The sequence below is a fragment of the Myiozetetes cayanensis genome, unplaced genomic scaffold, assembly GCF_022539395.1.
Source record: "Myiozetetes cayanensis isolate MyiCay16 unplaced genomic scaffold, myiCay2020 scf12, whole genome shotgun sequence".
In the NCBI taxonomy this organism is placed as follows: domain Eukaryota; kingdom Metazoa; phylum Chordata; class Aves; order Passeriformes; family Tyrannidae; genus Myiozetetes; species Myiozetetes cayanensis.
Window position 1 is genome coordinate 25289196 of NW_026086826.1, and position 15320 is coordinate 25304515.

A 15320-nucleotide genomic window follows, 5' to 3' on the forward strand; every position below is an offset into this window, starting at 1 on the left:
CTTGGTGGATGCTGTGCATTGTATGTAGGCACCTAAATTTCCAGGGCATGAATGGTTACTCTTTTCTTTGCCTTGCCATTGGTTTCATCTCACAGGTTTCTGTAGCTTCCTGTCAGAATATATTTAGCATGAACCTGATTGCAGGCAGTGACCCTGGGTTGCACAGGTGTAGGTGGTAGAAGGAGGTTTTTTTTTCCTCTGAAGGAATGGCCCACAGGTGGTACTTGCCCTAAGGTAGGTGTGGCAGACACCTGCAGAAGGTGATCCTTAACATCTGTTTCTCTCTTTGGTTTATAGAGGCACATAGTTGAAATCACATGCCTAACTTTTGGATAGGTAGGCAAGTTAAATCTTTTCTTTCTTAATAAATGGTTAATTTAAGCTTTCATGTAAAATGTGCGTTCTATGAATGGTTAAATAATGAAGAATATAACATATCAAGTAGAGCCTTGAACATAATGAGCATCTACTTACTGTATAGTGGTTTCAGCTCAGTATGAGAATCACATCAAATGAACCCTATTACAGACCCAATTAAAGGGCAACCACATTAAAGCAAAAAGGAAAATCTGTTTTTCATCAGCTGTGAGAGAACACAAAGCAGATCTGTGTAGCTCTGTGTTATCCTATAGTGTGTTAATCAGATACAAGGTGTGACGGAAGCCAGTGACAAAGGGGACCCTGATAGGGAACAGACACGCTCTGATAATGGGCCAGTTAACGCTTCATAATATTTCAATGGTTCAGTAGTAAACAAAGTTGGAAGTAGAACTTCAAAAAGGATGGCACATTCCTCACAGAGTTAAGCCATACATCTTCTATGACACTTTGGGATTTATGGAAACCGAATGTTAAAAACAGTGATGTCAGGGAGCTCCAAGGAGAATAAAATCAACCTTCAGAATTCCTCCTTTTATGTTTTCTGAACGTGCAGCATTTGAGGGGGGTGTTGGAGAATAGGCACATTCTGTTCACTTTCTTCCTCTCCCATCCGGCACTTTTCCAGTAGCCTAACATTTAAAAGAGCTGGAGGACTCAAAACTATGGCTGTATCTCCATGATGTTTTCTGGTTTCATTTTTTGCAGGAATTCCTTACTAAAGAAGGGGTGCTTCATGTGTTTAAATACCAAAACCCAACCAAAACAAAAATACCCCACACAAGATAAAAAAAAAAAAGAGGTTTTAATAGCTCAAAATATAATTACTGGAAGACTTGCAGTGTTTAAGGGAATTGTTTTGCTCTAAACGTCTTTAATTTAGTTTTGTTGTGCCTTTTGGCTGTAGTCCTGCATTTACAGCTTTTCTTCCATTCTGGTGTTATTCCATTAATCATTTACCCAGTTGGTGGTTCTGCACATTTCTGTGGAAAATCTACAGACATATTCTTGATCTAGCAGTACTTAAATGAACTTTTTTGTGCTGAGGTTATATAAATTGTTCTAGATTATTGCAAATCATCCTTTTCTGGGATGGTTGCCAGAGTGAAACTCTTGAAAAACTGATCATGGATCTGATTATTGAGTGGTCACTTCTTTGTAACGTTTGTACCTTGTGTTTCACTGGGAAGGAGCAACAAGAACAAACTTGCCAAATTACTTGAACAGACCAATTGTGGTTTTTAAATAATGTGTACATATGGTCAATTTTACAACTGCTAATTTGCCATTCAGTTGCTAATCCCATTTTCCGAAATTTAGATGAAAAATTGAGGAAAAATACCTGGGACTTTTAATGTAGGATGGGAAATGTACAATAGATAGGAATATTCTGCCCTTCTGTCATCATCTAAGGGGAAAATCTGTTAGGATCTGAGGCATGTTAGCTGAGTTTAAAAAAGGATAGAAGTTGATGTCTGTTTCTGACAACCCCTCAGCATGTTCAGACAGTGGTGTGGAATGGAGCAGTGATGCTGGGCAAGTGGGATTCATTTAGGGTTGGAACTTTGGGAATATTCAAGTGTTTTCAATGTGCACTTCTGGTAAATGTGAATTAGGTGATTTAGCTGCTGGCCTTTTGAGAACTTCTAAAGGTAAATAAGGTAATGTAACAGGGATTCAGCTTTCCCACAAATTAGTCTAATTTGCTGTTTGTTAAATTTGTTTATTTTCCTCTGCTTCTTTGCAATCGTGATTTCTGGGAATAGTTTTTTTTCAGCCTACAGTGTGATCTCTGGCAGTTACAAGAGTTCCTCTAAAGCTTTTAAGTAATTCCCAGCTGCTGGAGGCTGACATAATAGATAGCCCATGATTCAGCTCTGGCAGATGCAGCAAAGGAGATGTTTCCAAGGTGCTGGTCAGATGTCATAATTGGAAGTCATGCCCTGTCTTTTTTTTTTTTTTTTAAATTGATCATTTTATAAATCTCAGTGATGAGCTTGCTTTTTTCCAGGGAGACTCTTGTTTTGTACTACTTTTTCTAAGAGTAGTAGTTATCCACCAGTCAGAAGACACAGGGTAGGGAGTGTGTTACCTGTGTAACACATATGATAGCAGAGAAGAAAAGGTTGATTGAAAATGAAGTTAATTTAAAAGCTCAAGTTCAGCTTACAGGGCTTTCAGAAGCTTAACCTGAGCTACTAAGCCAGCTTGTTCAACCTTCTCAGCTTGTTTCTGACCTCTGGTTATGGACAGATCTCCCTTGGCATCTCTGGCAGGAACAGTTTGAGAAATTGCCACTTCCACAACCAAGGCATTGTGTTTCTTCTTCCCATATGGGGCTAAGTAAAACAGATTTTTAAAGCCTTAAACAACTCCAGGTAGATCTCCAAGGAAAGCTTGTCTAGATCCTGTGTTAACCATTGTGAGAGTGAGGAGATGATTTTCAGTTTTTCTCTCCTCTGTAGTTAGTTTAGAAGGCAATGGAGTGAGGCCTGTTTGCCGAGGATATTTCTTCCCACAAGCAGAAACATTTTAGTTAGGAATTTAGTTACTCTTGTTCACAGTATTTTGGTCTAAAGAAGTTCTAATTGTGGTGCATTATTTGTGAGCATTCCCAAATTGATACCATCTGCAGATTTCATGTGATGATGGGTTTCCTATCCTTAGATGTGCCCTGTCTTCCCAGTGGGATTGAGAAAGTGAGTGTCATCCACAGGTCAGTGTTCCCTTGATTGGAATCACCAGCCCACATAGTCTGGTCTGTTTAGAAGATCCTTCTCTGAACAGCTGATTGCAGTGACCAAAGGCTGTGTCACTTCATTCTGATGCTCCTTTATATCAAGTATCACATCACTTGAGTATAATTAGGCTGTAATCCAGATCAAAATTTCATGCCTACAGTTTTTTTCCTTAATAATGGGAGCCTGTATTCTGGTTTACTCAGCTTTCTGGAGAAGTGCCTCTCAGATTTTAGTTGTGTACCATTTTTGTGGGTGTTCAGTATTAAACATGACATTTGACATGAAGTTGAAAATTAAATTCATACTGGAGTTCATAAAATAGAAATTTATTGGTTTTACCATAGCCTTTTTTGTTGTATTTTTTAGTAACTAATTGTCCTAGTGAATGCTCATCTAATGAAGATGTGCAGGGTATTTGGCCAGTTTAAGTAATTAATTGCTGAAAACCCCCTGAAGATTGGCAGTAATTGGCTCTTTTTAATTAAACCAAATGAGGAGACTGATGATGGAACTGCTCTGTTCAAAGCAGGAGTTTTTTCCTGATGGTGTAAAGTTACAAACCACTAAGGGAAAGATTGTTCTGCTGCAGGTACAAACCAGAATAATGCCCAGTGCTTGCAAAATACCTTCTTTGCTCAAAGGACATGGAACTGAAGAGAGGATTTAAGTCACTGGGCCCTGAACCTACATCTTTTGCTGATACTGAATTCCTCTGCCATTTCCTGTTAAACCAAACAGCTTCATCTGTACTTCATCCTAAAATACCATGTGGTGATTTTTGACAGGAATACGATGAGGAATGGGCTAAAAAAATCCAGACTGAGAAATTCCGATGGCACAACTCTCAGTGGCTGGAGATGGTGGAGAGTCGGCAGATGGATGACAGTGAGCAGTATCTGTATGGTGACGATCCTATCGAGCCCTACATCCATGAAGGGGATATTCTGGAAAGACCTGACCTCTATTATAATGCAGGTAAGGCAGCAGCTGGTGGTGTTCAGCACTGGGATTGCCTCTTCTGTGTTGGGAGTAGGAGCTTCACCTGGGGCTGACTGAAAGGACTCAGCCCAGCAGGACAGTTCCCTTTTGTGTCACTGGAGCAGTGCTGGTGCCTGCCAGGGATGGGCTTGACCTTGTTAGGATGTTAGTGATGGACTGATGACTATATCCATGATCTTAAGAAATATGAGTAGCCCTGTCTCAGGGAGCTGGTGGACCATGATGATTGATTTGAGTAAAGGTGGCCCAACCCTGTTCTTCACACCTATTTTTTTGTGTCCGTGGCTTATTTGCAAACACAAACCTTCTCTCATCCCTGTTAAATTCACAGCTATGGGATTTATGCTGCATTTTGTTCTGCCTAATGTGCTAGTTCTGTAATGGAATTTTTATTACAGATACTAATGAAAGACTTCAGTTGAGCCACATCAGACTTGTAGACTCCTTAGCAGATGGCATCATTCTATGACTTTAATCTGTATGATTTTTGCTCTTGTATCTCTGGGATCTAGGGAAGGGTGCGAGTCTCTTATGTAAATACCTACATTTTGGAATTTTTTTTTGTTCCTTGTATGAAAAACTTTTATTACTTGACAGTGTAAAGAAACTTTAAAAAATACCCAAATTACTGTTAGGAAGACTCATGTTTTTATTTGAGATGAACCCTAATAGGTTTTCTAAAGAAAAGAAAAAGACATTTCTTGTCATTTGGCTAATCCTATTAGTAGTGCTCAGTGGCACAGTTCTGGGCACCTCAAGTGGAATCTGCTCTGTCTCTCTCCTCATGTGAAGATTTTGTGGTTATTCAGAAAATAGAAATTGCCCCAATGGATTAAGATACTGGTTCATCTAGTCCAGTGTTGCCAGCTGTTTCAGAGAAAGGTTTGAAAAACTTTGCAGGGGACAATCATGAAATAATTTGCCCACTGGATAAATGCCTTCATAACTTTTCATAACTAGGAGTTGGCTTATCCTCTCGAACTTGTGGCTTTAGATCCTGTTCAAACTCCTGGATGATTGTGTGTATGCATAGGTGTTTTTTTTTTAATTGCTGGGTTTGAGACTGTGTTTTCTGTTTTCCACAGAAATGTCCAGTCCTTTGCCATGAAGCATGAGTCACAAAAGTCACAAAGCTCTGTGACTCGAGATGATTTTGCAGGAAGAGTAATTAGAAAAACAAAACCACTAAACCCAATAGTCTTCACTTGTAGTTGTTGCAAGAAAATAATTGTGCAAGATCTCAGTAGCATCTCAAAAATTGTTCTCATAGGATGTCAGAACTTAAGGTTTCTCTTCTACTTTTGATGACATATGTCAGGCATAACAACTTGCCTCGTTAGTGTAATATTTTTTCTACTTTGAATCCTGTGGCTTTATCTTGCTCTATTAGACCCCCAGTTTAGCAGTGGGAGCTGGTGTTGTACCCTCAGGGTCTTTTTTTACATCAAGTCTCCACTGGGCTTTCTAAGGTAGAGGTGTGCCAGCCTGCCTGTTGTAGTCTCCCCTTTACAGATCTTAATTGCTTATTTCATAGGGACTTTTCCCAATAGTGGGAGCTAGAAATGGAGTGGCACCAGTAACACTGAATTTACTGGCTTTTAATCATTTGTTACAGGCTTAATGTTATTTTTTTTCGTGTTGGAATTGATATTTGACCGGGAAGGAGAGGCAGATTGCCAGTGATATGTTCTGCAGATGTTTGAAAAGTGCCTTCTTTTTAAAGATTGCCCTTTTTTAAAGAGTAGGTGATTATATTCAAAAATACAGGTTCACTTCTCAGATTCATTCCAGCAAGTGTCAGTAATGGTGTGCTTCTGAAATCTGCTGGACTTAGATTTTTGCCATGTGGCGTCTTGAAAGGGACCCAATATTCCTGTGAAAAGGCTACGGATTATTCTACCAATTGGAGCAGGTATTTGGGTTTCCGAAGGACGAAGTTAAAAAACCCAAGAAAACTACAGATCTTCATATAGGAAGAAATGAAGTCCTTGCATTTCAATTTGATAATTTTGGAAGTGACCTGCACTAATGGCTGACACTCAGTTACAGTCCCACTTGAGCCATAAGTAGTTTGGAGCTCAGTCGTGGCGAGATGAGTTCCGTATTGCACCGACAGACCCATCGCTCTCCCGCACAGTAATTTAAACCTACAGGGAGAACGTGGCAGAATCTCTGGAGCTGCCTTCTTGAGCTCAGTGTCTCTCTTGCTCTGAAAGTACATAACCTAATTTATGTTGAAATGTACATAACAACAGATGTCCTTTAACTGTGTAATCACATTATATGCAGCTGATGCTCTCCATGTGCTTTCGTTTTCCTATAAATTCATGTGAGCCATAACTCTGAGTGTTATGGTTTGACTGTTAACACTCTTGATTGAAGACACTTTAAGTAGTGGTAGCTCTAGCCTCAGAGTTAAAACGTACTGCTTGCTTTGCTAATGTAAGGACAGATGTTATTTTTAAGTCTCCCTGCTCTCAAATAAGTTTTAACTGAACTTGACTATTTAAAATGCATAGTAATTTAAATTGATTGGGTTTGATCTGAAGTGCTGCAGGTATAAAAGCCATAATGTTCCTCTTCATTTCTCAGTAAAAAATACAAACAGGTGGTGAGATAGGCAAACTTGGTATGAGTGTAAGTAAAAGCCGTTTCAACTGTCCTTTCTCTCGTTTGGACATGTTCTATTTGTATGATAGCACAGAGCACCAGTGTCTCACTGATCATGCTGAGAGGCAGCAATATCAGTCTGTGCCAGATCACTGGCCTGTCAAGTAATACTCCTTCCCATACTATATACACATGTCTGCAATTAGAACATAGCCCTGTACAGCAATCTTATGCTGCTCAAATGTGGTCTGATCATGGCTGGCAGTTTTCATTTGTGATCTGCTGTGTGGTGTTCACTCACTTTCCCATGAGGTACTATCTTCTAAATGAATCTCTGCAGCACCTCATCAAATGTCTGTTAGAAATCTAGATGTGTCAATTCTATTCCTTTTATCACTTGTCACTATATTATCTTCAAAAAAACATCAGGTGAATTCATAAAGCACAGGGAGATTTGTGTGATTGCCAGAGTCGTCATCTCTAAGCCCTTGTGTCTGTAAGTAACTTTCCACCCCTTCCTGTGCAGGCAGTTTTAGGAGTTTTGAAACCACAGAGGTTAAGCTAAGTGGCCTGTGACTCCCTGGACCTTATCTCTCTTTCTTCAAAGTGGAATGGCATTTGTAACTTCCTAGTCATTAGAAATTTCTCTCTTCCCTCTTCTTAAACTGTTAACGTATCAGTCTGAATGTACCTGTTTCTGCCCTGTTTTTATGGGAGTGCTTTCTGCAATCCAGGGCTGGAGTTTCATACAGTAATGGAGACAAACTGATGTAGGGTCTGTTTTAATTAAATGGTTTGGTTTTTATCTGATTAGAGCCTAATACTAATTACCAAGTAAGAACTGTGCCCTTAATATTAACAAGGAATGTGTTTTGTGAATGGGAACAGGAAAGAGTTAAGCAGGGCTCTTATTCAGCTGGGGTCAGTTCACTGACTTTACTTCAAAGGCACTCTGGATTTACACTGATGTAACAGAAGGAAAATGTTAGCTCCTGATTTTCTTCTTTTCCTCATAAAGCAAGCAGAGACTCAAGCCTTTAAGGAACACTGCTGGCTTTACAAGTGTCTGTATCTTCATATGCCCATGTTATAATGTAAAGGAAGCACAAGGAAACTGTAACTTGTGTTTTGAGAGGATATGTGAAAAGACTACCCTTTTAAAAAAGACCTCTGAGACATTAAAAGATGGGCAAGATAAAAGAAATAGGTTGGAAGTTGCTTTCCTGTTTTTCTTAATGAGTTTGAAAGGATACGTTGGTGCAGGGTAGAGTCTGAACTGCTGCTGCTTTTTTACTTTTATGCTGGTGGCCCAGATTAATGTTTGGCCCTTTTAATTACTTTTTCTCTGGGCTTACTTTGATGATGGGAAAGACAAGATCTGTCTTGAAATAACTTCTACAGGCTTAAGGGAGAAGGGCTAAGGGAACATTTCTTTGGTACAGCATTTCTCAGGGCCATAGGCTGAGCTCCTTGGAGTCCCAGTAGGGATTTCTGGTGCTTGAAGCTGCTGGTTTTCTGTATTATTGTTGATTGGTGGTCCTCACAGAAGTACTGTAAGTTGCTAATGAATCCCTAAGACAGACCAGGACAGGTTGTGTTGGCCACTTGCCCTGAAGTCATGGTCCTTCCCGCAGCCGCTGTGTCTCTCCTCTTTTCACAGATGGCCTGATAGGCCCCGACGGCGCGGTGAGTCCGGATGTCTTTGGGGATTACCATCTCCAGAATGGAGACCTGGTCGGGCAGCATCCCTTCTCTGGCACGTAAGTTGCTCTTTGTAAAGAACGTGTATCATCCACCAACCTCTGTGCAAGTTTCTTTATAGGGCTTCATTTGAGGTATTCAGTAATTTTTGCCCCCGTAGCAGTAGGAATGGTTTACCCTGAAAAAGCAGTTCTACTCTGTTGTCTGGATCACGTGTTTATTTTAATATGTTAACATTTGTGTTGTAATGCATCATAGCTTTCCAAAAGCTGTAGAATAGAACAGTAATCCTAGAACACACAACTGACTGTCATAATGACCCGTTATGACGATTAGTCAGATGCTCTTCAGAAAGACTTAAGATGCTGAATATCTAAAAGGTGCTTGTTTCCAATATTCCTAAATGTAAAATAAGTTTCTCAGGTACCAAAACAACTTCTGTGGGTTTCAGTTTTTTTGGTTTTTCCCTTAACCTGTGTCTCCTACTGAGGGCACTTGGAAAATTTGCTAGGAGAGCAAAAGACATTGGCTTGACTTTCAGGAGATATTTCTCTGAATTCCCCCTCTGGCCAATGACTTCTCCTTCTCTGAATGTAGGCAAGCTGTTCCAGTTTGAATTTTTGAGCAGACTTCTCCCATGACTTCAAAATAAAAAAGGCTCATTTCCACAAGTGAAATCTTCATGGATCCTGTAACATTTAGGAAAAGCCTTTTATAGAACGTGAATTATGTGCATTCATTAGCAGCAAATATTTCAAACACTTGTTAGTCAAGGTACAGAATTCACTTTAACAGGATGCTCTCTGGACACACCCAGCCCTGTGGCTGAAAAGGTTCCTTTCCAAAGGAAGAATGTTATTTTCACCATTAACAACGTTAGTCGCCGTTTGTAAAATGTAAGTAATTTACAACATGTGCAGCTGAAGCAAAAGAGATTTTTCTCCCTTACTTTGGCTTCTTATAATTGTTCAAGGACAATGGACAGTTACTCTTGTTGTTTTATTCTACCTGTGATGCACCAGAAAGCTGATCATTGAGCAAGGGTGGAATTAATTTTTAAGGACAAATTAAAATAAGTAACATGCTCAGGAAAAAAAGCAGGATTGGGATGGATCCTCTAGGAACAAGTAAGTATTTCTATTCAGTAAGCAGAAAGTTGAGACTAGTGTGCAACCCTTTGCATGGAACCTGTTTTTGGAAAGGGGATGCTGGCACTCATTGGTCAAATACACAACCAGAGCATGCAGGTGACAGAGAAACTGAGGGAAGTATAAGCTGTGTGCTCCTCCTGCAGTCTCAGTATGTGACTTAACCATTTTCAACTTCAGAATAGACACCTAAACCAGGAGGTGACAGATTGTTGTTAACCAGAACGTTGTGGGGTAACCTGCTCCCAGCAGGCTTCATGCCCCTCTGGAGGTGTGGAGCTTGCAGACCCCTTTATTTCCAGTAAACTTAGATAAAACCCCAGTCAAGATACTCTTGTTTTGCCAGAAAGCTTTCAGCTGGGTCAAAGAAAATCTTGAGTGTCCTTGGTTAAAAGTTAGGTTAGCCACAGCCTCAAATTCCAGTCCCTTATCAGAGACCTACATTAGCAAGCTGCTTTTTAATTGGATTGTGTTCCAACTAAAATGAGTAACAAAATACATCTGGTATACCCACTTACATTAAGTATTTGTAGAATTTTCTTGTGTGTTTTGAGGCATTTTGCAGGCTCACCTCAAGGAAACAGAGAAACTGCACTTTGGCTCAGAGCAGACTTAGTAATTGCCCATTGATGGTTGCCTCTGGAAATACTCGAATTTCTCACTAGAATTCTGTTTTCTAGGAAGGCTTCTTTCAATATGATTGCTCCATGGATTTATCTGCAGTCCAGACACACAGTCTAATTGGAAACAGTGTGGACTGCTGCAAATGTTCTGTCCTATTTGTAGGAAAGCAGGAGTGAATTGTTTGATAGAATAGATACTGGCAGTTGAACGGCGAATCCTCGTTTTCAGATGTGTGTCATTATCTTTCCCAACTGCTTGGCGCCAGAAGCCAGGATTTCCTGATGCTTAGACCTAATGTAAAATGCATTAGTGCTCCAAGGCATGAGCCCACGGAATTGCCAGTCCCATGAGTTTGGAGAGTAAGACCCTCCCTTTTCCCAAATTTGAACTGGTGTTGGAAGGTAAAACCATACGTGCTGGAGAGCCTAATTAAAAATAATAGCAGTAAGTCAAGGCGCTTTTTATGTGTTATATAGTGTACATTTCAGCCATACCAAAACATAATTCGAGGGTATTTTTATGCTTACAGTTTAAAGCTAACAAGAACCTTATGCCAAGGATTTATTTTTAACCAGTTCCAGCTTTTAATAAATCAAGATTTTTGTTATAAAAATGGGTCATTTTTCTGTTATTAATATTTGAATATGTTTTCAGAAACTTGTCAAGAAAAGTGAGTTACAGTTTTCATAGACAATTAACAAGTCAGTTAACAATTATGTGTTTGAGAGTTCAAAGAGAGATGGCCTAATAATGAGTAGATACAACTTTTGTTCTTTTCATTTGATGTACTTTTTTTATTTGTTGTACATTTATTTGTTGTGCCTGTGTCTTCTGGTCTTTACCTTTTATATTAGGCTTTTTAATTCTGTAACAAAAACAGTTGTTTGCTAAATTCTGAAGTCTCTTTGTCATGTAAGATCACCCTGTGAATTTTGAGGTAGGTGACAACCATGAGCTGAGTTCTTGCTACTCAACCTTGAATAATCTAATCCTTTCTTCTCCTTTCTGCATTCCTCTGAGGAAGAATGAGGATATGTTACCTCTTTAATTTCTCTGAGGCTATTTCCTGTCCTTGCAATGTGGTCAGAATGGATCAGGACTTCCCCTTGCCTCCAGGAGGGCCGAACAAGTCAGCCAGGAAGTCCCACCTTTTTAATGCTGAGAAGCTGAGTTAGTGTTGAGCTGGTGCCCCCAGTGCATTACCAGGGCTTAACTGTGTGTGTTCTGATCACAGACTCCACTTTTTGGAGCCAAAGAAATGGTTCTATGAGAAGAGGTTGTCAAGGACCACAACCAAACTGCAGTTGTCCTGAAGGTTTTTCACTGTAAGTGGTGTTTGGTTACACTGTGCAAGGAGCTCAGCCCACACCACCTGCCCTCAATCCTATTGTTATTGTGCACTGACAGCCAGTGAGAACCACGGCCTTCCTTGGCTGGGGGTGCTGGTTCTCTGCCATTGCAGTTCCACCGGGGTACATTGGGGAACTGGAGCAGTGGTTCTACCCAAAGGTGCAGTTACTGGAGTGGTTGACTCTCCTGTAACCCAGCAGGGATACCACAACCATCCCTCGTGGAGTCCCTGTGCCAGGAGACATTGGACCCACATACCTAGACCTGCTGCACAGTCTTAGGCAGATAGAGAAGTGCTTTGTTGAAGCTGAGTAAAACAGGAGTTAAAAAAGTTAAACTGTGTAGGCATCTGCACTCACTGGGTACCACACTGGGGCTGCTTTCCCTCCTAATTTCTTAAGAGGGAAAAGTGAAGTAACGGTAGAACATCTGTTGATCTGGGGAATTAGGTGGAGAACCTTAGAAGCTGCTTTTCAAAGACACTGCCTTCCCTTCACAGGGTTTCTTGGACTTTGAAACCTGGAGTACTATTACTCTCAGGAGTTGGGAATGCCACCTCACAGGATCAGTTCCTGCACTGTGAAGTACAGAACAGCTTCAAAAGGAACTGTAAAAATATCTAGCCCGGAATTAATTTTGTAGATTTGCTTGCATGCTTGTTATTCTGGACATGTCCACGTCCTGATAATTGTTGTTTCTGTTACTTGTCCTCATGAAGGAGAAGCAGCACATAAGTGAAGACCTGGAAAGCTGCCATATTTTTAATACTACCCCCCTAATTTTAGCAACCCAAGGCACTGTCAGAAATAGAAATGCTTTGTTTCTGATAGTTTAGCTTGTGTGTTTTACAAAGGACTTTAGTTTACAGCTCTTATTTTTGACCTATATTCTTATTGGAGTTGTACTGTTATGTACGATGCCTATAAATAGAATTATTTCAGAATCTTAACATCCACAGAAGCGGTGATAAAGTCCATAAACAGCATCTCTTCTTTTCCTCAAAGGTTTGGAGCAGAATGCAAACAGATTGTAAGGTATGTTTTCCATTCAGCAGAAAACACGTGGCTGAGGAGGTTGTTTTGACAGCTTGTATCCAGGTTTTTTTCATTGGCTAGGAAAAGACTTTTGTGATTAGATTACCAGCTTTGAATCATCTTACTGTCTCTCAGAAGCAGATGGGCATTAGGCATATACTTGAAATTTTCATCTGTTATTAAAATCTGAATTCAAGGCTCCTGGTTCTGATAACTCTTAATATTGAGTGAAAGTTTTATGACTGTGGCAAACAAAAAATCCCTCACCTTTGGCTGATGTGATGACAGCTTAGTGTCTGAGCTGGAGGGGATAAAGACCAGCTGAAAGAAGCCTTCAAGAATCCATGGTCATTTATCAAATTTTAATCACCTTCTGGAGACTAATTATTCTCTAAAGACACAAACATAATAGTGATGGCTAAATATCTTATAATAGAGATAGCCACAGTATTTTTCTTGCCCTTCGGGGAAGACACCACTATTTAACCTTTCCCAACTATAACTGGTACAAACTTTGAGTGCGAAAACCAATTTTTGGTTAATATCTTCATCAGAGTTCTCAAATGTTCTCAGTCTATAGCTTTGAAAAGGTTAATAGTTAGGAATGCTACAGCCAGCCAGAACTTTTTTTTCTTCCCCAGTAAGTTTTCTCCAGTACAGGATCCTTTAACCTCGTTATAAAACGCAGCAGAGCTGCCATCACACAATCCCAGTTTTCACTGAGACAAGGCATTTCTATGTGTGCTCACATCTCTTCTCAACAGACATGTGACTGGAGCTTCTTCCCAGGAAGCAGTGAGGTTTGGCATGTCAAACACAAACAGTTTTATGGGGTGACTGTCTGTCTCTCTCCTTGGTGGAACATCTTTCCTTCTGCCTGGATTTACAGCCCAAAACTGTAACCGCATTTTTCTTTTTACCATGGCAGGTCATTGTGATACTTCGTGAGCTCAGTGTCTGGAGCCAGGCCCTTGCAGGCTGCTCTACACTGGCTTCAGTGGAGCTGTGGCTGATGTTGGCAAGTGCCAACATGCACAGCCAAGCTGTGGTGTCTTGGGTTGATGGAAACCACAGTGATGTGGATGCAGTAACTTAATACCTGGCCGTAGGTCCTGGTGGGAGCACAGGGAAGATGTTACCGTGACTTAGCTTGTCTCTAGCTGAGTTAACCACGTCATGTCTGCATGTGCTAGAAGTCCACACTGAATGGCAGGAATGGTCATATCCACAGGCTTTTTTTGTTTGAATACCCTCATGAAAATCAGATGGGAATTGTCATGGAGGAACAACTGAGGCCTCTAGCCTTCCATTCCTGTTGACTCCTGTGGTGTGGTGGTAACTATGAGTCATGAATCACAGCTGAACAGGTCTGGTACAGGAACTACCTCTGGTGCTGGCAAATGTGCACTTTGTGAATGATTAGCAAAATGTTTTTAAGTGATGTTACATGTAGCTTATGTTCTACAATGACATTTATAGCTGTATTCCATATAGATCCTCATCTTCAATTAGATTTGCTGAAGGAAAGGACTGGAGGAGTTGGTGACCCTGCTAAGGAGTGTCTCATCCATCTTGTATTTTCAGTAACATTCAGCACAGTTTATTTAGAAGTTGGAACAATCCCTTCCCAGCCATTCAGGATGTGAGTGCCATCTTGCAGGCTGTCTCTGAAGTTGAAAACTAGTCCATTAGCAGACCGTAGCAGTGAGCTGCCTTAGGCCACCCTTCACAGCTATCAGTGGCAGAAGAAACTGTTTCGTGGTCCTCAGGAAGGTCAGTATAGATGTTCTCATGTGGAGTCCATGCTGCAGTAGGATTGAGACTACCCACATCTCTCTGCCCTCCTCATTTGAACAGAGGCAGTTGTACTTTCCTGTCTTAGAGGTGACATGTAGTGAGTATAAAATCTTTTAGTGGAAAGAAAAGCTAATAGAATATAAATTAATATTACAATATGATTCTACTTTCAACTATTTTACCACAGTGATGTTTCTGCCAGCTCGGTGCATTGCTTTTCTTTTCCATAATTAAACTTTATTTTAAAAACAATACCCAACTTGTTTGCCTTTGCAATATGTTCAGCAGAGTTGTACTCAGCTTCTGCCATTTGGACACTATTTAATTTGCATTTCCCAGGAGAATTGAATTAGGTTTTATTAGTAAATTGGGCCTATAACCTTGTAGGCAGGTTTTATTAGTTTATCACACATCAGTATTAGCAAATTGTAAATCCCACTGAAACGAATTCAAAAGGGCCTTAAAGAAAAGCTCGGAACCAATGAAGTTCCTGGACACAAATAAGGGAGTTTATTTTGGTTGTTTTGTGCCTTTTTTTATTTTTTTTTTCAGTCTCACAAATCACCTTTCTTGTCATACTCTGTTGTCCTAACTGCCTCCATGTTTACTTTTATAGAAGTTAAACTGAACATGGTCAGGAAAGTGTCACTAATTGTATAGAAAGGATCTATATGACTTGAAATAAAGCACCCTGGGAACCAGGAAGGGAAGCTTCCTGTTGTGGTACCTACACTGGAGTTGAGATCTTGCAACTAAAAGATAGTAATAAGAGAGTGGGAACTACTGCCTTTTGGATCGTTTTGGTCACAGTCTGGGGTGAGCTCATTCAAAGCCTTCACTTGAGTGCTTCAGGTCCTACCTGGATCATGGCTTAAGTCAAAATTCACTGTGCAGTTGTTCTCCTTTAATACTTAAATTTGAGAGAAGTGCTTCCAGAA

At 40.3% G+C, this 15320-nt stretch overlaps 1 protein-coding gene across 2 annotated transcripts in view; it reads left to right on the plus strand.

Moving 5' to 3' along the window:
* Positions 1-15320, plus strand: part of KIFAP3 (kinesin associated protein 3) — a 65785-nt gene that overhangs the window by 38312 nt on the left and 12153 nt on the right. For both annotated transcript variants that reach the window (XM_050306649.1, XM_050306651.1), the window contains exons 18-19: positions 3905-4094; positions 8389-8488. In XM_050306649.1, coding sequence (XP_050162606.1) covers positions 3905-4094; positions 8389-8488 — 290 coding nt within the window. The remainder of the gene's footprint in view (positions 1-3904; positions 4095-8388; positions 8489-15320) is intronic.